Genomic DNA, 26084 nt, shown 5'->3' with positions numbered 1-26084 from the left:
TAGTCCTTGATTTGATCTAATATTTTTGTTTTAATTCATTATGCCATCATCAGTAAAAATTCCAGATGGAAATCGTGAAAAAGCCCCGCATTGCAATATTTATCGCCTCTTGAGACACTCTTCACTAAATACGTGCAACTTCTTTTAGGATGGTAATTTTCTATTTACTATTTTTTTTATTGTTTCTAATTTATTCAAATGAAAACATTAACCATTTTAGAGGTGGCGTCTGAGAAAATTAAAAATTAAAATGGTCCATCTTAGGTTTCTAATCAAAACAAACCTGCCATTGGTTAAATAAATTGGCTTTTCTTCTTTACGCCATCATCAGTAAAAGCTCGTGATGAATAACCAAGTTCTGCCTTTGTCGACTTTTGGTGGTCATGAGCTCTACAGAACTTTGCATTAGAGTGACACTTTTTTTTTATATATTATGAATTATATCTTTCAATTAATTAAGGTTTTTAGTTGAGATAAAAAAGCCAGCGTCACGAGCGGGATTCGAACCCACGGCCTTCGGCTAGATACGCCGCTACTCTACCACTTGAGCTATCGTGACTTCGATCCACTCCAAGCTCTCCTTAGGCCAACTAGTTAATTATGAATTATTATTTTGTTATGGCCATCGTCAATAAAATTTGGTCAATAAATTTCTGTATTAGCGTTCTATTATTTTTAGTATTTTAGTTGTTCTTCAGTCCACATTATTTCGTAAGATTTTCTCTTGACGTCTATGCTGTGTCCGAGTACGCGGCATTAGACAAAATACCACTTTCAGGCTGAGATTGTGACTATTGAACACAATGCCAGGAGATCAAAAATTCAAAAAGCAAGTTTCAATACCGATAAAAATATGGCCATATACTCGGGCAGCCAGGTGGCACTAAAATCAACTACCTCATCTGTAATTAAATCCAGAGCAGTACGGAACTGCATCAAGGTTCTGTCAGACATTGGGGACAACAAAATAGCTCGTGGTTAGGTACCAGGGCATATAGAGCAGAGGAAACGAGATTATAAATTGGTCAAGTTCGATAAGGTCACTTATCGGCTTGGCTCCGGCGGCATACCAAATTGCCTGAATTGCATTTCAGGAGAGAGTCATGCGAAAAAGTTCATAAAAGAAAAATCGCAAAAACTATCTGCAGAAGAACCAAAGCTAGGTTTTAAGACTAGGGTCTGCTGCCTGGACACTATTGATTCTGGAAGTATTATCGACTCGAATCAGCCGTAAACTTACCGAAGGGCTTTAAATAAAATGGAGATTGCACAACAGTCCAATATTGGTCGCAGAGAGTGTACAGAGGATTATTGGTTGTAACGTTTAATCTAGTCAGCCTATTCTCGCTGCACCGATAAAGTTCCGCCACCTGTGACTGACTATGTAAGGCAAAAGAAGCAAGGATAGCCAATACAAAACAATCAGAACAACCAAGGAGGGAGTGGGGATTTCCACAAAACAACTGGCCAGATGGTCATTAACCACCTGAGGGATCATCAATAGGTGCGAGGTGTCGAGGCGATAAGGACACCGCTGCGACGGTGTGGCCAAAAGTGCATGTTAATAGGGCATTAGGGGAGATTGCAATTTAAATGCAGTTAGTATTGATCGCTAAGAAGACAATCAATACGGGAATTAGTGAGTCATGGCCAACACATGTCCCGACCTGTGCTCAGCATCCCCCGAATCAGGTACCCCAACTGTTCACGGTGCATTTCACCCCCTAGTCCGACTCAATTTACTCGGTGATCATTTTGAAATGGAAAAGCCAACGTGTTTATCTTGTCCAAGACGTAACATGCGGACGGTCTGAATTTTTTACGATGTCCCTTTTTGTTAATATTGTAATGTGAACTATTGATAACAGTGAAGTAATTTGACGAGAGAAACAGAAATGATTTATAGCGCCCGTATCAATTGGGTTCATACATCTAAAGTCAATAACAAGTTGAATCTGTTTAGCCTAAGCGGTAACGAAACGAGTTGGACCGTTAATGGTTAAATTATGACTATCAATAGCTCGAATTTCCACTTGTGATCTTTTTTTTGTTAAATTAAACACAACACTAGAGCTGAAAAACATATTTTTTCATTTCTACAATAAATGTAGGTGTATAAATCTTATCTATCATGTGTGGTGTTTAGTGACCGTTAGTCATGATTATTTGGAGATCGTGAGATGCGGTCTGGTGTGACGTTGGTTTTAGAAAAACATTTTCTTTATCGTGCCATCGTTTCGATCTTTATTGAAATCATCTTCAGGGCCTGGGATTTACAAACATTGTTTACATTATACAAATACATGTATGATGTGTTAACAAGTGAATTTATACAATTCTAAAAATTTTAGACTCAATCTTTCTATTTCAAAGTTTCGACGTTGATTGAGTCTAAAATTTCTAGCATTCTTTAAATTCATGTTTGTCACATCTTACATGTATTTGTATAATGTAAACAATGTTTGTAAATCCCAGGCCCTGAAGATGATTTCAATAAAGATCGAAACGTTGGCACGATAAAAAAAATGTTTTTCTAAAACCTACGTCACACCAGACCGCAAAAAAGAGAGAAAAAAAGGGAAATCTAAAATATGGTAAAACTACGAGTCTTTGCGAAGATTGTGAATTACGTATATATATTTTGTGTTAAAAGTGTTCTATTTCAAAATTAATATATAAAATAACTATAATATTTAAAAACTAATGATAATAAAATAACTAGTAATAATATAACAACTAATATAATAACACTTATCCATCCTACAAGAACAAAACAGTTCATTCCACTAGTTTGGCTTGCGTAAACACTACTCAACAATCCAGCCAGCAATGCCACGTTTTTGTAGAGAAAAACACTTCCTTTTTTGGCATGGAGTACTGCTTGGGTGCTTTTTTTGATGTCGCTGAAGCCTTTGATAGGACTTGCATCCCGATTTACTGTGTAAGCTCAAGGGCATCATTCCCTTCACCTACTTCCATATCTCCGATCTTACCTGACTGACCGCTTCTGTTAAGTCAGGGAACAACCGTGTCTCAGTACTATCCTGTTAAGGCTGGAGTCCCACAGGGTAGTATCCTTGGTGCCAACCGGTATTCCATGTACACCTGCCCATTGCCACGTACGGAGGAGCAGCTTGGGGAACAAAATTGCAAAGCAGGAGTAGAAGCGTCCTCGAGCAGAGTCAAAGAATAGCGCTCCTGAGAACGACTAAAGTTTATAGGACAGCCCCTACTCACGCCCTCCAAGTCCTTGCTTCCGCTGCACCAATAGACATTTTCCTCCTCAGTAGAATTGCAATCCGGCAACTAAGAGATGGAAAGGAGCCCATAATGGTAAATTTGAATGCGTCAGATAGGGAAAGGCTACGAACTGCACCTAGAAAGCAGATCCGGGAGATCCTTACAGTTTGGATAGTCAACTTGTGGCAGGAAAGATGGGACAGAAGCACCAAGGGAAGGTTAACCCACGAGTTTCTACCCAGTATTTAAGACCGAGCAAAAGCAAAGTGGTTTCAACCAGATTTCTGGATCACTCAAATAATGACACGGAAATTTCAACGCCTACTTGCACCGATTCCGTAGAGCTAACAGTCCACTGTGTCCCGACTGTGGAGTTGATGACAGTGTCCAACACAGATTATTCAACTGCCCCCTCCTTGAGAGTGTGAGGGAACCACTAAAGCTCCTCTTCCGCCACACTTGGCCACCGACCCTCAACGAACTGGTTAAAGAAAAGAGGACGTTTGAGGTCCTCAAGCCTGTTAGCCGAGCTATGTGGATAAAATACCTGATTAGTTTTTTCTTCCTTTTCTTCCTATGATAAGTTACTTGTTAGATCTTAGTGTTTCCGTGAACTTTTCATTCCGGGCTGGTTACTCCTTGTACCCATAATTGTTATTTATTTATTAAAATATTATATTTATTAGAAAGTGTATTCAAAAGGATTAACCAGCAAGGGGGAGACCTATTAGATTAGATAAATAAATAATAAGAAAAAAAATTTCCCTTCTTCCTTGGGTCTTCCCTTTCGGGATGCAAGACTAAAAAACAGGAACTACTGACTAGACTTAACACTCTCACGACTGCTAGAAAATCGATCAAACTGACGATCCACAACAAACCAATGATTTTCAGTACGATAATAAAACCATTTGGGAGTACAACGTTGAACTGTAGGGTTCAGCCAACATTCCAACTATCATCGTATACAGATTTCACATCCGAAGTCTTCCGAAAATAGCAATGCCTTAAACCCATCCTTGAACGTAACTATATTATCCATAATAACCTTAACATTCCTTTTGTGAAAGATGTGATCACGTTACAGAAAATTCCACAAATCCTTTCATTACACCACAATCCGTTAGTCCTAACCTTAACATCCCGTACTATTCCCAATAATCCTCCTAGGTGATTAAAGCTGCAGTGGCCTCGTGTCCTGTTGGGCAGTGAGACATCAAGCAAAAAAGAGTCATCACTCAATGATTCTTCGCATTCTAATGCGAAATTGTTAATTTGATTTTGTTTTATTTTATATTTTCTTAAATTACCAGCTTTCGTTTTAAATTATTTTTACATTCCTACAAATCAGCAGTTTTACTTTTGGTATATTTTACTGTTGTTCAACGAAAATAAATAAAAAATTAAATTAAACCCTCGATACCTGCACGTTCTGGTGTCTGTTAACAGATGTTCAAACGTGCTATTTCGTTTTAGCTTTAGGTTTCACAGAGCATTATTAAGAAAATACAAGCGAGATTGAAAAAGAAAGGCTCATAAAAGTGGATAAATAAAAAGTAAATTTCTTTCAATGATTTCCAACTAGGCACTTTTAGACAGAAAATCAGTTCTGTCGTTTAGATATCTTTAGTATTTAGTAAGTCGTTACAAATTTCGAATAGAAAATTGAAAAGACTTTTTGAAAACTTGTGAAAACCTTCCTAAAGTCATTTAACAGTTGTAAATCAAAAAAGGTCGTTCAGGCCAATTCATTCTAGAACAATAACATATTTAACTCGAGACTCGTTTGAAATTCTAACAGTTTCAGAAAAACAATAAAACAGGGGGCGTCGGTGGCCGCAATGGTTTAGGCGTTAACACGGCGCTCATTACTGTAAGGTGAAGGTCCTGGGTTCGAATCCAGCGGCCCCGCATTCGAACCCGACATACTTACAAATAGGCTTTAATTTAAACAAAAAAAAATCGGTACCCGAGGGTTGATATAACCTCTGTTGTTGCGAACCCTCGTTTAAAAAAAATTAAATTAAATTAAAAAATTTAAAAAAAAATACAACGCTTTATATACGGATAGATTTAGAAATGCGGTCATTTTCGTTTTATTGTTGGCTTCAGCAGAACATCTTATTTTAGTTATTTTAGATGTGACTTTTCCTCCTGTAGTCTGCGGGATGATAAACCTATTGTTTGATAGTTACCTATCATAAAAAAGACCCCGACATCAAACACACCGATAAATAGTATTAATACTACTAATACCTACACCCCCGCCATCCATGATCTCATGACTAAAATTTCTCCCATGAACTGTAGAAAGGCGAAATACCGAAAGGCGTCTGAACCGGCAAAAATCAGCGAGGATAGACTTACCGGAATGTTAAAGTATCAAACAATAGACTTATTTTAGGACTTTAACGCTCCATGCTGAAGGGGAAAATGCACATTCAACATTTAAAGATCGGTGATTTTTTTAAACATTTTCTAGTCTGTCACCACGCAGTAACTGTTTCCAGTTTATTTTACATTTTGAAAATTTGATTGACGTCGGCATTGTTATCTAAATCATTTTGATGAGGAAGAAAGATTTTCAATAAATGGGCAGTTTCTTACTCATATAGCAGAATTCTAATAGCACAATAATTTATACGGTAAAAGTTGTTTCTTTTCTATTTTTTAACGGTTCTTCTGTCAATGAGTGTTCAATTGACCTATAACCTCTGTTGTTGCGAATCCTCGTTTAAAAAAAAAATTTAGAAAAAATAAAACCTGAACCAGCAAAAATCAGCGAGGATAGACTGACCGGAATGATAAAGTAACAAACAATAGACTTATTTTAGAACTTTAACGGTCCATGCTGAAGGGGAAAATGCACATTCAACATTTAAAGATCGGTGATTTTTTTTTAACATTTTCTAGTCTGTCACCCACGCAGTAACTGTTTCCAGTTTATTTTACATTTTGAAGATTTGATTGACGTTGGCATTGTTATCTAAATCATTTTGATGAGGAAGAAAGATTTTCCATAAATGGGCAGTTTCTTACTCATATAGCAGAATTCTAATAGCACAATAATTTCAACGGTAAAAGTTGTTTCTTTTCTATTTTTTAACGGTTCTTCTATCAATGAGTGTTCAATTGAGGAAATGGTTGTCGAACTGACGTCCTCTCGAAAGCAATCCGCTGTTTCCAAAGGGGTCGCAATTGATTTCCAAGAAAGCCACGCCAGCAGGTTCATCAATTCATGGTGCTGAAATCTAGGTGGGCCATAACGACGGCAAGGAAGGGTCGGTAAATCAGGGTATACCGTATGACAGGTGTTCCTGACTCGGGAATTAATCTCTCCCCGAGGTCCCCATTGATTTTTGTCCGTGGAGCACATGTCCACCTTGAGGCTCACATCTGGGCCTGATTTACACACCCCGCTCATTAATATATCTCCCTTGAGAGAGATAGAGTGAGAGAGGTGGTCTCCTCCTGCCCCTAACCCTCTTTTCATTACATGCCGGATCAATCCCCTTCAAATTCGAATTATACCGATATAGCGATATAGTTAATGGATTGCTTTAAAGCCGCTGGGAAGTCAATCGTTGGAAAGACCGACGGCCATTTCCTCCAAGGGACCGCAAATGTCCTACTTATCGGTAAATTACAAAAACCCCATTGAATTTCCCCTTTAGGAATTAACAACACGATATTCGATATAGCATAAAATAAACAAATAAATCCTAGAACAAAAAAACCTGCCAAGACTCCATTATTCTACGATTTTATTCACTTAATTCTTTTGGCTCACGTAATACAATTTTTCAGAAGTTTAATGAAGAATCGCGTGAAAGTTAAAAACAAACAAATCACAGTTAATTATCATTAAATTACAGTAATAATTATATTCCTAGATATGCACGACAAATTCAAATTATTATCAATTGGAAAATTTTCTTAGGATGTTTAAAGTTCATGTTACGTGCTCATCAGAGTACTTGTACAGCGGTACATCTGCTGGAACACAGTTTTATTATCTTTTTCATTTTGAGTCTCGTTCATTGTCATTAAAACATTTTAAAAAATTACATAAGTTAAAGCTTTTAAAATATTGAAAAACATCAATTCACCCTTCTTCTGTCGTAACAATCGCAACATTCGTGACAATTAGTCTTTGATAAGGTTGATTATTAATTAATTATTGATTAATTAGTATCATTGAATGGGCTAGTGTTGGTTCTTAATTACGGGTTTTAAAAAGTTTGCTGTTGTGTATTATGCATTTTTTTATAGATTTCTTTTGTCGTTCGTAATTCTAGCCCTTAAAAAAATTTTACGGTTCAATGTTTTTTCCTTAGTTGTTTTATAATTTAGGTTCTTTAAAAGTTTGTTGTTCCTGCTTTTCCTTACATTAGTTAAACAGATTGATTTTGTAGACATTTAAACCTACACTTTGTTTTAGCACGGACGTAAATTTTTTACCTACAAGTTCGTTCAAAAATTGTATTAATATATTATTACGGTTGTTCAGAAATTTTTTAACTAGTTGTTTCATTATTATGAAAGTTCAATATTTTGTTGTTCTTCCTTTTTCTGTTTTTCTGAAAGTATTAAAAAGGTTGTTTTTTTCTTTTTTAATGTTTGCATCAGCAGATGTCATATCAACTATCGGGGTGTCGGTGTTTTTGAGAAAAAGCCCGTTCGTATGTATGTCTGTTAAATATGTATTATTTTCTATTTAAATAAAAAATAATAAAATTCACAGCATTTTTTATTATTTTTTTACCGACAATGGTTATTCTAAAGTTTTTTTCTTTAGTTGTTTGGGTTGTTTAATACGTTTTTGTTGTTTCTTTTTCTTTAGATAGTTAAATTTATTTTTAGTTAAGTGATTCACTGCCGTATTTTTTTATTTACAACGGTCGTTCAAAAATGAAAGTAGTTTATTATCACGGTTGTTTTATTATTCTTGCTTTTTCTTTCGGAATTTTAAAAAAGTGAGATGATTTTCGGTCATTAAATCCTCTCTTTGTCCAAGCACGTCGTTATTTTATTTATTTTTTTTTTTAATACAACTGTTGTTCAAAACTTTTTTTTGGTTATTTCGGTAGTTTAACACGTTTTTTTAGGTAGTTAATTTTTTTTTTAGTTAAGTGCTTCTCAGCAGTATTTTTTTTTTATCTACAACGGTCGTTCAAAAATTAAAGTAGTTTATTATCACGGTTGTTTTATTGTTAAGGTTCTTTAATTTTTTGTTGTTCTTGCTTTTTCTTTCGGAATTTTAAAAAAATGAGATGATTTTCGGTCATTAAATCCTTCTCTTTGTCCAAGCACGTCGTTATTTTATTTTTTAATGCAACTGTGTTTCACGTTTTTGTTTTTGCTTTTTCTTTAGGTAGTTAATTTTTTTTTTTTAGTTAAGTGCTTCTCAGCAGTATTTTTTAAAATCTTTTATCTACAACGGTCGTTCAAAAATTAAAGTAGTTCATTATCACGGTTGTTTTATTATTAAGGTTCTTTAATTTTTTGTTGTTCTTGCTTTTTCTTTCGGAATTTTAAAAAGTTAGGTTTTCAGTCATTCGTTAATTTTTTTTACCTACAACGGTTCCAGTTAATTTTTGTTTTAGTTCAAAAGTTTTTTATTTATTTTTTTTATCGCTTCCTTCTAAATTTTGGTTGTTTTAAAGTGCGGTCGCTTAAAAGATTTTTGGCTGTTTAATATGTTTTTATGAGTTTAATAAGTTTGTGAGTGCCTTTGTGGCAAACATACATGTAGGAAAAAAAATATTTAAAAAATAATCAAACTTCATTTCCCTGTTTAAACATGTATATACAGATTTTCAGGTTTGTTCCAAGAAATTCAGATATAACAAAAAGTTTTTCCTCATTTTGTTATCAGCGATTGTTAAGAAAGGAGCGGCTGATTCGAACAGCTCGTGAGCCGACCTTTGCACCGGAACGCTTAGAAAAAGGTGACTTACGTCCTTCCATCTGCCCCTGTTTGGAGAAGAGTCGAAGTTTGCATATTTGTAGAAAGCATCAATAGATAAATCTTTAGTAGCTGTACGGAAGGAAAATTCCGTTCACCCTTCTTATCCCCGATTGGAAATAGAAGGTCTTCCATTATTGAAACAATTGTCTACTTGCTGAAAAAACATTCTAGATAATTGTATTGTTTGCATCGGTATTGTACTCATCAGAGTGTTTCGAGAAATCCAAACATCTAATCCTTTCATCAAACATTTATTTTGAAAGAATAAAAACACAAAGATTTGTTTCAGTTATTAAAACAATAACATAAATCAGATATTCATGATGAATTATAAAATATTATGTATTATTTTGTGCTAAAAGAAATATCTTGGAAACCAACTTAAAAGCGATTTTATACAAATTTCTCGTTGTAGATAATGTAGGGTGGAAAATTTTATCTTGTTCTGCCTGGAACTTATTTAAAATCGTAGGACAGAAAACTTTTTGAATCGTGGGCATAAAATCGGAGTGACCGTTAGTGAATGGCATGTTTGACTTTAAAGGTTTAACAGATAAGATTAACTTTTACTATTAAACTTTATCGTAATGACGATGGCAAGTGGCTACCTGATTTTCTCAGAGCTTGTTAAATGTTAGCACGTGAGCTTAGAAACTAAAAGAAAAAAAAAATATTTCACGTGCAATAAAACATGAGTCAATGTATCGGGGTAGGAGCAGGGAAATACACCATGACTCAGACGGTCCTTATTGTGTAACTGACCCTCGCACCCTATGTCCTACCCCTAACCCCTTTACCCACCTCTTATTGATCCCTTTAACAACATTTATTGTTGTCGGTTCACCTCATCGACCTCTAAAAACTCGTACATTTAAAATCCAATCTAGGCCTTTAATCGTTGAAAGGTAGTCAGATGATCACCGTGCATGTTGGAGAAGTTGAAATTCGATTTGTTTGGACGTGGCGAACAAGGTCGCAGCCAGGCGACACACATGCAGATGTGGGGCATTGATTACTTGCTCCTTTCCGACTTGCATTCATATATGCAACCCCTTTCATACTACTAATTCATAGGTGATATTTATTGATTTTCTAACATTAGGACAAAAACATGCTGAAGATTTGCGCTTTTGTTTCTGTCAGACGCGTTTCGATTTCTCGCCATCTTCAGTTTTGTATATTTCTATGGCTTCATATGTACATTTAAAAATTATCAATATCAGGTCGTACTGAAGGTTTAATTTTTACCTATTATTTTTAAGTTTGTCGGATATCCTTTTGATCTAGCACGGAAGTTAACTATTGAAGATGTCGAGATGCCAAAACGCGTCTGGCAGGCAGACCTAAGAAACTGCCAAACTACAGGTTGAACTCTGAGGTTCAACCAGTTCATAGCTGATATTTATTTAAGTGTTTTCTAACTTTAGGATAAAACATGCTGACGATTAATGCTTGGGTTTCTGTCGACGTTTCGGTTTCTCACCATCTTCAGTTTTGTATGTGTCTATGGCCAAATTAAAATTTTAGCTTCATACATTTGTACGTTTAAAAAATATCAATAACAGGTCGTATTGAAGATTTAATTTTTACCTATTATTATTAAGTTTGTCAGATTTTCTTTTTAGCGAGCACGGAAGTTAACTATTGAAGATGTCGAGATGCCGAAACGCGTCTGACAGGCAGATCAAAGAAACTGCGAAACTACAGGTTCAACCTTAGTTACTCCCGCGATAGAACTATCCCCCACAATCAATTTAATGCTTAAAGAGAGGTTTCCATAGATTAGTTTATTTTTAAAATGTTTTTTTTTTCGTTATGAACTATGCATATTAGCCATGTGACAATTCATATATGTGTGTTCAAATTTGGGGGGGTTATTGTGAAAAAAGGGCCAGGGGCGACGGTGGGAATCGAACACACGACCGCGGCGTGAGAGTCGCTCATGTTAACCACTCGGCTACCGCGGTCCCCTTTTAAAATGTTTATAGTAATTAATTACACTTTTTATCTAAGGTCTTGGCCGTATTGAGCCGAAGGTCATGGGTTCGAATCTGCTTGTGATACTAACATTTTCATTCCAACCAAGACCTTTGATAAATAAGTAATTAATTAAAATAATTAATACGATTATTCGGAAATCATGAGATGCGGTCTGGTGTGATGTAGGGCACTCTCAACACGACACGCAAGAATGGCACACTTACGCAGAAAACAAACACTTTGAGCACTGAAGATGATCTCAATAAAGTTCGAAACGTTGGCACGATAAAGAAAATGTTTTTCTGAAACCTACATCACACCAGACATACATCTCACGATGTCCGAATTATCGTTGTATATAAAAAATACGGCTGTGAAGCACTTAACTAAAAATAAATTTAGCTGCCTAAAGAAAAAGAAAAAAACAAAAACGTATTAAACAACCCAAACAACTAAAGAAAACACTTTTGAACAACTGTTGTATTAAAAAAAATTAACGACGTGCTTGAACAAAGAAAAGGATTTAATTACAGAAAATCTAACTTTTTAAAATGAAGGAAGAAAAATCAAGAACAACAAAAAATTAATTAACCATAATAATAAAACAACCGTTATAATAAACTACTTTCATTTTTGATTTGAACGATATCTGAATAATTATCGACTAACGGTCACTAATCACCACACATAATTAATACGGTAAATTATGACTACTAAACATAAATGGATTAATATTTATAGTTTTTTGTCGAAGTTAAGTGTCGTAAGGAAAATTTATCATAAAATGCGTGAATACCTATATTTAATTACTCAATCTTGTACATTATTCGATAATACAGTAATTTTTGTAATCTAAAATTGTAATCTAAAAAAATTCTAAATCCGAAAATCTAACTTTTTTAAAATTCCGAAAGAAAAATCAAGATCAACAAAAAATTAATTAACCTTAATAATAAAACAAACGTGATAATAACCTACAGTCATTTTTGAACGACCGTTGTAGATAAAAAATACGGCTGTGAAGCCCTCAACTAAAAATAAATTTAACTACCTAAAAAAAGCAAAAAAAGGTATTAAACAACCGCAACAACTAAAGAAAACTCTTTTGAACAACCGTTGCATTAAAAAAAAAATTAACGACATGCTTGGACAAAGAGAAGGATTTAATGACAGAAAATCTAAATTTTTAAAAAGAAGGAAGAAAAATCAAGAACAACAAAAATTAATTAACCTTAATAATAAAACAACCGTGATAATAAACCACTTTCGTTTTTGAACGACCGTTGTCAATCTTGTACATTATTCGATAATACAGTAATTTTTGTGCTGATAAAGCAGTAGGAAGTAGCAAATGCTTGGTTAATTTTAACCGCAGAAAAGTTTGCGTTGTTATTCGACTGTTGTTGAGTAATTTGTCTGTTTGGGCGAGTGTCGTAATGATTTCAACCAGTTCGGTATATCAGGGTTCAATTATGTCTTTCCAGTTGACAGGGAAAATCTCCGTTAATTTGGCTATGTCGATAAACGAGAATTTGGCACAAGTTTGTTATCGCTACTTTCTTTAATTCTAAAACGGCATTTCGACAACGTTATCCTTTCTCCAGGAATAGGTTTGAAAATTTGTTTCCAATTGTTGAAATTTGTCAAAATGGTGATTAATCCGATGTGTTAAACGAGAAATATCTCGTTGTGCTTGATAAGACCGTTCTTTCTTTGCACATGTGCCAACTGGGGACAAGGGCATCTTTAACTGTTAAATCTACACATTACCAAAACTCGAGAACCTGAACTTTTGTTGGTATAATGTACACTCATTTGATTAAAACAGATAAACCAAAAGCGACAAAGTTCCACACACTCCCAGACACACGTGGTTGTCTTAAAAATTCGAAAAATTAAGAGGAAAATGAGTGAATCACCTTCCTGTTTGTAAAAAAAAAAGAAGCTTGCTGGCTCATTAAAACAAAAATGTATTTCATCTTGAACAAAAGAGGAGCTCCAGAATAACTTTTACTAGCTGTACAATTTATGAGGCGTTAATTCAACTTGTTTTTTTTCCTTTAAAAATGTATTTTCGCTTCTCTTAAATTTATAAATATGTAAAAATGCCAGACGCGGCGTGTTCAAATATTTGCATTTTTCGCCTTTGGCCCTGCATCGAAAAGTAAAGAAGGAAAGTAAAATACTAAAAGTTAAATTAACGTTTCCTAACAAAAGATTATCTGTAATCCCGGCTTAACTCAGATCGAGACAGTCCTATCTGGCCGGCAGTCTAGGTATATAGACCAGCCGTAATCTGATCTTTGTTATTGTCAGCTCTCGCCAATAAAATTTAAATTAAATGAAAAAAAAGGTTTCTATCTTCTAGGTAGATAGAAAAAGAGAGAGAGGGAGTGAGAGAGGGGGTAGAGAAGACAGACAGGCAGACAGACCGAAAGAGAGTTAATAAATGAATATTATTTTATTTAAAAAATCATGCAAGTTGAGGTCGCGAACGACCTCTTTTACGATTAACGAGCAGACGGAGATAGATAGAAACAAAGACAGATAGATAGAGATAGGTAGATAGATAGATAGAGAGAGAGAGAGAAAGAGAGAGAGAGAGAGAGAGAGAGCGAGAGAGATTTAAAAATATATTTTGAGGATTTAATTTTTAATTGAACAAGAAACACATGTTAACTTCTGGGTTGTTTAAATATTATTATAATTTTTACCCAAATAATGTCTAGATGTTTTTATTACATCAATATTATTGGTATTTGCTTTTCGGCTTCATGACATGAGTCGTCTTCAGTGTTAATTATATTTGTATAACCTATAAAAAAATATTTTTATTTACGTTCTAGTATTAAAATATATTATTTTGGTAAAAGTAACCGAACATACCAGTGGACTTCCCAACAATTTGTAACCTTTTATCCATTTATCTCTCTAAGGTAGCAATCTTATCAATTATGACCTCATTACGTTTTGTTTATAGTTTTAATATTACTACGTTGTACACAGTTTTTTTAACTTATTGCAAATTAATATTATTATAGTTATTTATGTATGCTTTTTCAAATCATTTTAATCTTGGCTATATTTTTTTCTTTTAAAATTCATTTTACATTTTTACAATTTATATCATGTTTGTCGTTGGGAAAGACGTGTGCCATTGTCATTCTTTTTTATGCTATTATGATGTTGGTATAAACTGTTTTTTAACAATTGAACAGTTTTTCCTATATATGAACATTGAATACAGTATATTATTACATTTTATCTTTAATTTTTTGTAAAAGTGTATCGATATTTTATTTTTTATATACTGAAGTATTATTACAATGTTAATCTATTGTTGTTTTTTCTTTTTTAAGGATTGTTAATTTTTTTATTCTGTTATGCCTTATACATAAATCACCATAAATCAAATTTTATAAAAATTGTCAACATAGTACAATGGAAGAAAAGTCAACTATGATAGTAAACTGTATAATAGAACGATACACCAGACAATAAATTACAAACATAAATAGACTTGTACGAAAATTTTACCTAAATAGACTTGTACGAAAATTTTACCTGAACGTCACCGACAAACTTTGAGTCTTTTTTTTTTATAGCTAGGTCAAAAGTTGGAAAGCAGAACTCATTAAGTAGAGAAAATAGGCTTGTTTCAAAGAAATACTAGTAATTATTCTGTGTTTATTCATCGGTGATTCTTTCGTTAGTTTCCGATATATTTTTCTCTAGTTCCGTATGTATGTGAAGCTATCGGGGAAGGAGTGAACAAAATTATATACAGAACTATCAAGTATTCTGTATAACTCTTATACTGAATTAGAAAACTGATGTTTATTTGATATCAAGTGATGAATCTGACGTATTTTCACATCTATTTTTGCAAGTGTCCTATGAAAAAATAGTTTTTTGAACGTATAACCCGACAAAGGACCTACATGATCATACTGTAGGTCTTGATTTGTAAAAAACGACCAGCAAAATTTATTTTTGATTTATTTAGATTAAAGAAAATGACATTATCTACGTATTTATCGTGGAAGGAGTGAACGAAAATATACATATGAGAAAATTCGGTTACGCAGTTTTGTCCAGACGTGCTAGGCGTTTATACAACACCACTGCGCAACATGACTTTTATTTCTGTAAAACAGACAAAAGATTGATACTTTTTTATGTCACGTTAAGATTTTTCGATGATGCGGTTTAGGTGTGGCGTCTAAATATGCGGCGTTACGCTATGTTATTCGTGTTTTAGTTGAGTTTAAACACAGAAAAAAATTTGGCGAACATATTAAGTGGGTGATGGTTAGAATTTTTTTTTTTAATTTTCTTTTTCGTAGTCGTGGGCCAACAGGTTGAAATAATATCGAGGTCCTGGGAGAAAGAGAGGAAAGAGAGGAAGGGAGAGGGATCATAAGGGAAGAAGGTATGCGAGGTTAAAAGTCAGGGTAAAAGTAGTGGGGATCCGGGCCGCCGGATTGGTCGGCGTGTTTCGGCTCCGTTCGCCCGTCCCCGTCCCGGCCGGGATTGCGTGGGAGAGAAGGGAAACGGATTTCAGTCTGCCATGGTCTCTAGTGCAGCAGATATGTATCCGTCTGCGTGTTTGGACAGCTACTCGTACAGGCTCTGGAGCCTCGCTAATTTCTGGTCATGCCAAGGTAGGCGGAAAATCAAGTGAATCATTCATTTTTCTAGCCAATTAGTATATAAAAGTCGTACTTCGGGTATTTGAATTTGTTCAACAGGTGCGTCACCTAGCCGGGTAGTTTGTTTACGTGTCAAGTGATTAACCGATGTCCGTTATTCGACGGTTCGAAGGTGAAACGGTGAAAAAGTGCATATGAATCATGGGAGGTATTACTCATAGTGCAAACAATAGAGGGCACATTATGCCGATAAAGGGCGATCGAAAGGGGGAGGCCTCCCCTTGTCGAAGATAAACTGGTCAGATTTTAAAAGAGAAAAAAATCGGTTTATTCTACCTGACCAGGTGTGCTCGGACGCGTTTTCGGTTTAGCATAACCGCAGCGCCGTTTTTCCCCTCGGTGACGCAACAGCACGTGTGTACAAACATGAGCTTAGATTGGTGTCAACAAAACGGACCTCAAAGCAATTGACTCCGCTGATTGACCCGTCTTGGGAACTACCCGCACTACAGTTTTTAAACTGGCTCTAATATGTTCTCATGCAGAAGGTCGGAGCGCTCGTTGACCCGGTTAACTAGACGGCATAAATTCATGCTGGACGAATCGAAGAGGGGGCGTCCCGTGGGAGTGTTTTCGGCCCATCTCAGGTGGGCTTACCTGCGCCTGACAGGTGTGCGCTGGAGGCGTGGTCCTCACCGTTACAAAATGGCGCCTCGCCAACCCCGCCCTAAGCCCCGGGACTTTATCCGTCTGGTACACCTTGCATACACTCTTTCCGTAAAAAGTTCCTCACGGTGTGAAAAACGGCCGAGGACGTCTGACACCGAACCCAGACTGGATTTAACCCGAGACGATCCGTGAGTTTCGAAGGGAGGCCAGGTATTGGCGACTAGGCAGCAATTTCCATAACAATAGAGAAGGTATTGAACCCACGACGCCATATGTGTACTCCCTGAGGCTTTATCAACTTATATACCTCCCTTTTGTACAGCTTGATTTACGCGCTGAGCTTACAAACTCCCTTTTTTTGTCCGGCCTCTCAAATAGACCTAAAAAAACTTTTCCCTAACTGAATATCCTACACACAAGACATGTTCTATACGCTTTGACAATAAAACGCCAGTTTTTCCTACTCAGCATCAGTAAACAAGACCGTAAAAATATCTCGATATTATTTAAAACAACGATAACGGGTTGACAATTAAAAGGATTTATAAGTGTGAGACTGTCGTAAATAATAGTCCATTTACAAAAGAGTCATTATGTTAACAAGGTATTGAATTACCGCTTAAAGGAAAGAATAGGAGGAGAGATCCATCTCGTGGTAATTTATACAGCTTGTTACTCGGTGGTAATGAAGCGCCCCCTCTGCCTCCGCACCGATCGTGTCCCGTCTAAACGATGTCTTTTTTACAATGTTACAGTGCCTTTGAGTGGAGGAGTTAAAGAGGAAGAAGGGCAGACGAGAGTTGAAGGATCACCGCAGTTTTCCTGCATACATTGCGCTGCACCTTTCCCCACCAGGGACCAACTTGACAAACACGAACTTCTGCATTCGCCAAACGCTCAAGTCGTAAGTCTTCCTCATTTACAAACGCTTCTTTCAAAACAACTTTCTGCATGTTTTTGCTTTTTTAAAATCTTTATTTTCAAAATCTGGGTAAAAAATAACGCAAATAACTAATTATTACGACAATGAACAATTTTTCTGTTTATCCCAGCAGTTTTGGTCTGACAGATCTCACCATCTTCAGTGGTGTTAAGTAAATAATATCCAACCGAAAACAACGAGGATAGGCAGACCGAAAACTACCAAAATACATATTTTACACGATTATTTAAATTAAATATAATTAACTAAATTATAAAACTTCCAAGATACGAACACCTGTTTTTCTCATTTTTTTTTTGGTTTTTTCCTAACAAGAGATTATAACGGTAATTAGCCTTTAAAGGTTGTGCGTACAACAGGGAAATTTCGATCCGTACAAAGGTGTTAAATTATAATGTTATATAAATCGTACGTGACGAACGAAACGTAAGGAAAGTCGCGCTACGTGTCAAAGATTTGGCAAATTCGTGACGGTAAAGGTCAAGGGAGTTGGACAAAACCTTAAAAAACAGAAAAAGAATCGAAGTATTACGTGTCCGGCAGGATGTAAACCGCGCCGGAACAAATACGGCAACGGATGGCGTAGGTGCACATATAAGGGGATCGCGTGAAAAAACAAAACCGATCCGAAAAGATTTCGATCGAGGTTTCCGTCGGGCTCGTGTAAAATTCAAATTTTGAACTTTTTACGCGACGGCGGTTTGTTTTCATGACGAGTGAGCAAGTCAGACTTTCGGCAACTTGTTGATAAAAAAATATAAAATTTAGGATGTATTACGTCTGGGGAGCTAAAAATTGGTCAAAATTAAGATGATTGTGGTCTGTCTATTTGATCGAATGGTTTTTTTTTTTTAATACGGAAGAGTTCAAAAACAGGCTAATCTAATCGAGTACGATCAAGCTGCAATAAATAATTATCAAAATGAATTAAAACGGTGAAGTTTCTACTTATCTTCAAGTTTCAAATAAAGCTAGCCTAGTTAAATTATTATTAACAAAACGTTTTCACAAAAATGATCGGTACCGACCAAATTTGGAGCTTATCACCCCGCACAACACGAAGAAATCTCATTAACCGAAATGAAAAGAACTAAAATTCTCTAGCCAAAGGGTTCAACAATCAAATACATTACATTTTAAAAACGAAAAAAAAAATAACGCTATATTTTCATATCGGTTTACTATGTACTTAGCGTTTTAAAATACACATTGAAAAAAATTACGAACGTGCATCGAAGAGATTTGTCATTTATTAAAAAACATTTAAAATTTAACCAACAATGACTTAATATTGTAAAAGCATATTTGAAAAAGAATCGGCAATGTTTTATGATGATCATTTTTGTGAAAAAGACATAACGGTACTCAAATACACATTAAAAATCATTGCAATGGAAGAATTTTAATTTTTACTTTTTGTAACGCTAAATTAAAACAAAAATTTAAAACAAAATGGAAATTTAAAACAAAATGGCCAAACTAAAAAGTTAAAAGTTCTTTTTATTAAACCATGAATAACACTGACAATATTTTATGATGTAAAAACTTAAAAAACCTGAAAAACCTATTAAAAAGCCTAAAAACTAAACCTAAAAAAAAACCTAAAACTAACCTTCCATCGTTGGTTACTATATAATTTGGTTTTTTGAAAAAATTTAACCAAAGAATTACGGACTTTTCTCGAGCATCAAAAAGATTTGTCGTTTATTTCAAATTTATACGATACATGTCTTAATATTAGAAATAGGTTATTAAAAAAAATGACTTGGTATCTTTCACGATCATTTATGTGAAAAAAAATATAACGGTACTCCAATATGCCTTAAAAATCATTCAAATAGAGAAATTAGAATTTTTACTTTTTGTAACACTAATTTTGGAAGGGTAAATACGAGTAGAAATGAAATAATAAAACTTCCATCAGAAAGATAGCTAGGCCTCCTACGGGACAGTCAATTCTTTTTGATCTAAAAAAATAAAATAAAATAAACTCGAAGTGAAAACGCGAACGAAAATTTAAAAAAGAACACCCAAAAGTAAAAATTTCTTTTTATTAAACCATCTATAAAATTGGCAATATTTTATTATTTAAAAATGGAAAAATAAAACTCAATTTCCATAGATTTTTTCTATGTAATTAGGATTTAAAAGTAACATTTAAACCAAAGAATTACGAATTATCTTTTATTATTATTATTATTATTAATTNTTTTTTTTTTTTTTTTTTTTTGAGATGACCTATTATCCCACCTCAAGAACGAAAATCATAAGTTAAACATTTATCTTAAAAATAATTGTCTAACCAGAAAGGTCACCAGTTAAAATATATTATTTTTGTTAAACAATCTATAAAGTTACAATATTTTATTATTATTAGTTGAGAAAAAAATATTACTGTATTCTAGATATATATTTCTATTATTAGAAACCTTAAACTATCTATAAAATTGACGATATTTTATTATTATAAACTGAAAAATAAAACCAAATGTCCATAGATGTTTTCTGTGTAATTAGGTTTTAAAAGTAACATTTAAACCAAAGAATTACGGATTTTTACCATGCATCAAAAAGATTTGCCATTTATTGCAAATTATTTCAAATTTATCCTATACATGACAGGTTATTAAAATATATAACGATCTCAAATGTACTTAAAAACCAATCAAATAGAGCAATTAGAAATTTTCTTTTTTGTAACACTAATGCAAAATTGAAAAATGATTTAACCAAAAAGTCCAGGAATTAAAATGTTTTTAAATTAAACATATAAAACTGACAACTTTTTATGGCCGCAAAAACTGCGAGGAAAAAAGATGAAACTACATTTCCATGTTTACTATGAACTTTGGGTTTTAAATTAATATTTGAACCAAAGAATTTCCTAAGAACATTTTTAGCATAGAAGAAGTTCGTCGTTTATTTGAAAGTACTTCAAATTTACCCAATACATGACTTAATATTGAAAAAGTCATATTGTAAAAAGGATTATTTTACAATATTTCATTTATTTGAAGAAGAAAAAATATAACGGTACTCAAATATACCTTAAAATTCATTTAGATAGGGAAATTAAAATTTTTACTTTTTGTAACACTGGAAACTTTTAAAAATAACAGTCTAACCAAAAAGTCCAATAGTTTAGTTAAAATACATTTTTTTTGTTAAACAATCTATAAAGAGATTAGAAAAGTATTACTATATTCTAGAGATATATTACTATTATTGAAAATAATAAAAATAAATTGTCTAGCCAAACTCCGACGCGATTTCTAGACGCTTTCATTAAAAAAAAGCATACAGATAGGAGATAGTTGTTTTGACTAAGAAGTTAACAATATTCCGTATCTTTCTTTCCGTTTTTAAGGGGAAAACGTCTTAATATTTCAAATTCATACGGGAAATAAATGGAACGCGCCTAATCCTCTAAGGCGTTCCGTCTAACTGAATAGGAGATCGTCTCAATAATCTAATTTGACCCAATTAGCTTTAATATTTAGACGGATTAACCTTTGATCCGCGTGTTTAAAAATAAATCTAGCCCGCTTATCACAATGACTAACCGTTTGAAATCCTTCCTCGAACCTTTGGTTCAAAACGTAATAGGAGACACATTCCCCCTAAGGAAGAGGAATTCGTGATAACGATTTTTTTTTTCTGTAAAAAGAGCAATTTCAACACTGTTTTGCCGTCTTGTTACGAAATTTGCTGTATTTTTTTTATTTCCTTTAATAACTTGTTAAACTATTATATATAATTTTTAGATTAATTTAGGAAGGTGTTGTAAATACCATCTCAAATTCGGCTTACAGTTCAATACAGTACAATATATATCGTAACAAAATGGTTTTTAAAAAAAGAATTATTTTATAACTTAAATATCCTCCTATTTTTGTAATTTACCTGTAATAAACCTCGGGATAAAAGTTGAGAATTAACTGAAATCCATGCGAGTAAGATAACGTTGTTTAAACATTTTTATCTTATGTTTTGGTTGAAATGAAAAAGTTAATACCACGGGCGGGATTCGAACCCACGACCTTCGGCTAAATACGCTCCTGCTTTAACCACTTGAGCTACCGTGTCCATCTCGAGCTAAATATAATGTATTGTTTAAATATTTTTCCTTATTTACTTAAATTTACAAGATATACATAGTTTTTAATATTATATTATCTAATTGCTTCTTTTTTTCGTGAGATCTTTATTATCGATAAAAATCAAAATATAAATAATTTTTTTATGGTTTAAAATACTAAACGATTTTCTCATTGTTTGTAACTGTTCAGGTTATTTTCAAAAATTAAATCAATTTTATTGACCAAAACCAGTTTTTTTTCGTTTTGGCTCGAAATTAAGGAAAAAATTATCATCCCACAAAGGTTATTTTGCCTGTTTGTCATCTGTATTGGTCTGCTGACTAGATTTTTTAATATTATCGTTACGAGCTAGCTTGTTTGCAAAATACACGCTAAGTGGTACCTAAAACAATCAGTAATGAGGCGATAAAAATCGAAATGGTAAAAGAGAAAGAAAATAAAAACGCAGCCTTTTTAGTTCGAACTAGGTCGTAATATAGAAGAAATCCGTAGTCGGGCGGGCCAAATTATGACACATTAAAAAGGCCCACTTTCTTTGACCGTATATGAAATCCAATCCAGCAAGGAGTGTTCGTTTATGGAGGACAATTAATTGTCCTTCGTATAAGGCGAGAAATAAGAAACGGGCACCGCGGGTCAACGTTTCCTTTATCGTAAATCTTCGCCTAATCAGAGCGTGATTGGGCGGACCCAATTAGCCGAGCGGTGTTACACAGTGTTGTTATAAGGCCTAAGCGTTTTAAAAACTGCGGATGCATAGAATTTTTTCTAATGACATTATTTAAATACTACCTGTAATCATCATATGAACCGGCATTGGGTCACTCTTCAGTCGCGGATTTGTTGAACTATCCAAATGAGTTTCGGTATTGGGTCATCTTCAGTGAGGAACTATGAGGAAGGACCGACTCGCAGACCAACACCCAAGCATAAACTATAATAATCTTCTTCGTTCTTTAAACAAAACAAAAACTCAGATAAACTCTTAACAGGAAAAATACGCAAATAAATATTTTAGAAAAATTAACTACAGTATAATAACAGCCAATCACATAAAACAAACTATTTATTGCAGTTTTTTATATAAAAACTGAACGGATTTATTTTGAAGAAAATCCCTTGAAATATTGGGTCGTCTTCAGTCGCGGGTTTGTTGAACTATCCAAATGTGTTTCGGCATTGGGTCATCTTCAGTGAGGAAACTATGAGGAAGGACCGACTCGCAGGCCAACACCCAAGCATAAACTATAATAATCTTCTTTATTCTTTAAACAAAACAAAAAATCAGATAAAATCTTAACGGGAAAAATACGCAAATAAATATTTTAGAAAAATTAACTACAGTATAATAACAGCCAATCACATAAAACAAACTATTTGTTGCAGTTTTTTCTATGTAAAAACTGAACGGGTTTATTTTGAAGAAAATCCCTTGAAATATTGGGCCAGTCTTCAGTCGCGGGTTTGTTGAACTGTCCAGTTGTGTTTCGGCATTGGGTCATCTTCATTGAGGAACTATGAGGAAGGACCGACTCGCAGACCAACACCCAAGCATAAACTATAACAATCTTCTTCGTTCTTTAAACAAAACAAAAACTCATATAAACTCTTAACGGGAAAAATACGCAAATGAAAATTTTAGAAAAATTAACTACAGTATAATAACAGCCAATCACAAAAAACAAACTATTTATTGCAGTTTTTTCTATGTAAAAACTGAACGGGTTTATTTTGAAGAAAATCCCTTAAAATATTGGGTCAGTCTTCAGTCGCGGGTTTGTTGAACTGTCCAGTTGTTGTGTTTCGGCACTGGGCCATCTTCAGTGAGGAACTATGAGGAAGGACCAATCACATAAAACAAACTATTTATAGCAGTTTTTTTTATGTAAAAACAGAACGAGATTATTTTGAAGAAAATCCCTTGAAAAAATCATAGTAAAACATCCCTTTTTCATTCTTATCTCAATTATATTCTATGATTTGTTTACCAAGACGAAGTAAATGTATAGTAGTGACCGGTTAACGCTGGGTTGTTTGTTTGTAGTGGAGCTTTAATTAACCATGGTAAAATATCTTCATCGGCGAAGAATCTCCGGGAAAACTGGAGCAGATCCTATCTCTTTAGAACCCTATATGTAGTATGTTACCCTCCTTTAATCCTCGCGCAAAAGAGTTTTCACGAAAAGAAACTACGAGGGTAGTAATATATACATTTTGTACGGAATTTTGAAAAATAAGTAATTGACAAAGCCTACACCGACCATTTCGCCCTAATGTTCCTTGGATAAATTAGCTTTAATTATTAATTATTTGGAGATCGTGAGATGCGGTCTGGTGTGACGTATGTTTTAGAAAAACGTTTTCTTTATCGTGCCAACGTTTCGATCTTTATTGAGATCATCTTCAGGGCTCAAAGTGTTTTCTGAGCATATGTATCGTGTTGAGCGTGCCCTGGGCTTTATAGAAGGTGATCCAATTATTCTATTTTGAATAATTTTGTCTCTCTTGCGAGTTAATTGAGAGTTTTAAATAGACCACCCTGTTGTACAGATTAAAGATTACAGATGAGCATGAGTGGACATTTATGAAGTCCGCCGAAGAGAAGCTTAAATGGTATTTCTCGAGTTCTATATTTATACCGAGTCTCGGGAACGGTCCTTCCCAGAAATTTCTCTGGCTCCTTTCATTCCCGGACTAGTTACATCGGCAGGGAGATGGGATTGGGCCGGAGGTGAGTTAGTAGGGTCTTTGCCCGTAAGTGTAATAGCAGCGACACCCCCCGCCCGGCAAAGCCTATTTCCTTTATGTTGTTGTCTGAGTTTTTATTAGCCCGAGGCGCCACTGGCCTATCTTAATGACTCGCAATAAACCTAGAGTTCGGTGGTTCCGCGTAAACACGAAGCCCCTCGGAGGCACCCCCTTCGCGCCGGAGAACGACTGATACCACCTGGCTCCCCTCCGCCAAAGTACAAACTTAGTTTAACCTCGTTTTGATAACTTTCGGCTCCCCGTTTTTCATTTTTTCCCCTCTTTGTTCTACAACCTTTTCCGAGGGGGTAAAACTTGTCCGAATTTTCCACACTTGTACGGATCGAGGTTGGTGGTTTGAACAAACAAGTCACCTCATCATTATTATTTTCTCACGATCAAATCATCAACCTTTGTGACTTTAAAATAAAAATTGGAAAGCACAAGTTTATGCCGTTTATTGCTGATATTGCGGTTTCGAAATTTTCAACGTAAATCCCACAGAATATTAAACTTCCAACAGAAATCGTAAATTTTTAAAAGCCGACCAAAACCTGACTCAAACGAGAATTCTTCGATCGATTCAAAAACAAACGGACTTAAGACTTCATGAATTCATTTCATACGAAATCATTTCGATTTCAATTTACATATTGGCTGGATAAAATAAAATGTAGTCTACTTAATTACAGTTTTAATTATATTTCTAGGTTCTATCACATATAATTGGACCATCATTTAATTCTGCATTGTGAGAGAACTAATTGAGTCGGTTAACTAAGTCTCAATATTTTAAGATATATATATATATTTATAAATGAAGTACTAAAATTTAAGGAACGCGAGATGCCACGAAACCCGTGCTACTTAGATCTGGTTTATTTCCAAATAATCTTTGAAAATGAACTAAAAATTTTTTTACCACAATATGTTGGTATTGTTTTTAAGCAGTGTATGCCAATCCAAGTGGATTAGGAGCTTTACACTTTCATTTTGCTGTGACATTTCCTGGAGACTTCCAGTACAAATCTCTTTAGATATACTTCCGAAAAACTCCATTTGTCCAACTCCAAATAGTTTTTTTTATATATTTCTTGATTATTTTTTTAACTGCCCTGACACTGTAAAGATAGGTACAAGGTGAAGAACTAGCAAAGTTCAAAAGGATCTTAAGCTTTTTCAAAATTTCAAGTCGAATATAACTCTGTCTATGGTAACATTAACCAAATTAGGAGCTTTACACTTTCATTTTGCTGTGACATTTCCTGGAGACATCCAGTACAAATCTCTTTAGATGTACTTCCGAAAAACTCCATTTGTCCAACTCCAAATAGTTTTTTTTATATATTTCTTGATTATTTTTTTAACTGCCCTGACACTGTAAAGATAGGTACAAGGTGAAGAACTAGCAAAGTTCAAAAGGATCTTAAGCTTTCAAAATTTCAAGTGGAATATAACTCTGGCTATGGTAACATTAACCAAATTACACTGTAGACCTCACTCTTTCGGATTATTATTTGTTCTAATGATTAGTTCTTATTGGTTTTTAGTATTATTTTTTATTGACGGGCAGAATATTAAAAATTACAAAATTAAAAGCTCTCTGTGTAGGGTTTTTATCGAAGTTAATCCTAAGACCCTTGGTGGTACCGTAGAAAGATCACAACACTTTTATTTGTTTTTACCCGAGATTATTATTTTCAAAAAGTCTGTCAAGGCCTATAGATAAACATAAAGCTTTGACAGGATGAACTGGTGATACTGTACAATCCCCCGTTTTA

General features: G+C 34.3%; 1 protein-coding gene across 7 annotated transcripts in view; it reads left to right on the top strand.

The window, feature by feature from the left end:
• The window catches only part of LOC106669929 (zinc finger protein 1-like), a 565181-nt gene that overhangs the window by 520754 nt on the left and 18343 nt on the right, over positions 1-26084 (top strand). For 6 of the 7 annotated variants that reach the window (XM_014399811.2, XM_014399813.1, XM_014399814.2 and 3 more), the window contains one exon: positions 17268-17416. In XM_014399811.2, the coding sequence (XP_014255297.1) occupies positions 17268-17416 (149 nt within the window). Of the gene's footprint in view, positions 1-15739; positions 15856-17267; positions 17417-26084 lie in introns of those variants that run through there. The other variant, XM_014399812.2, reaches the window with a different exon arrangement.

Source organism: Cimex lectularius, unplaced genomic scaffold (assembly GCF_000648675.2).
Source record: "Cimex lectularius strain Harlan isolate CLEC.00 unplaced genomic scaffold, Clec_2.1 scaffold20, whole genome shotgun sequence".
Lineage (NCBI taxonomy): Eukaryota > Metazoa > Arthropoda > Insecta > Hemiptera > Cimicidae > Cimex > Cimex lectularius.
Note: the sequence above shows the minus strand (reverse complement) of the source record. Positions and strands in the feature narration are given on the sequence as shown.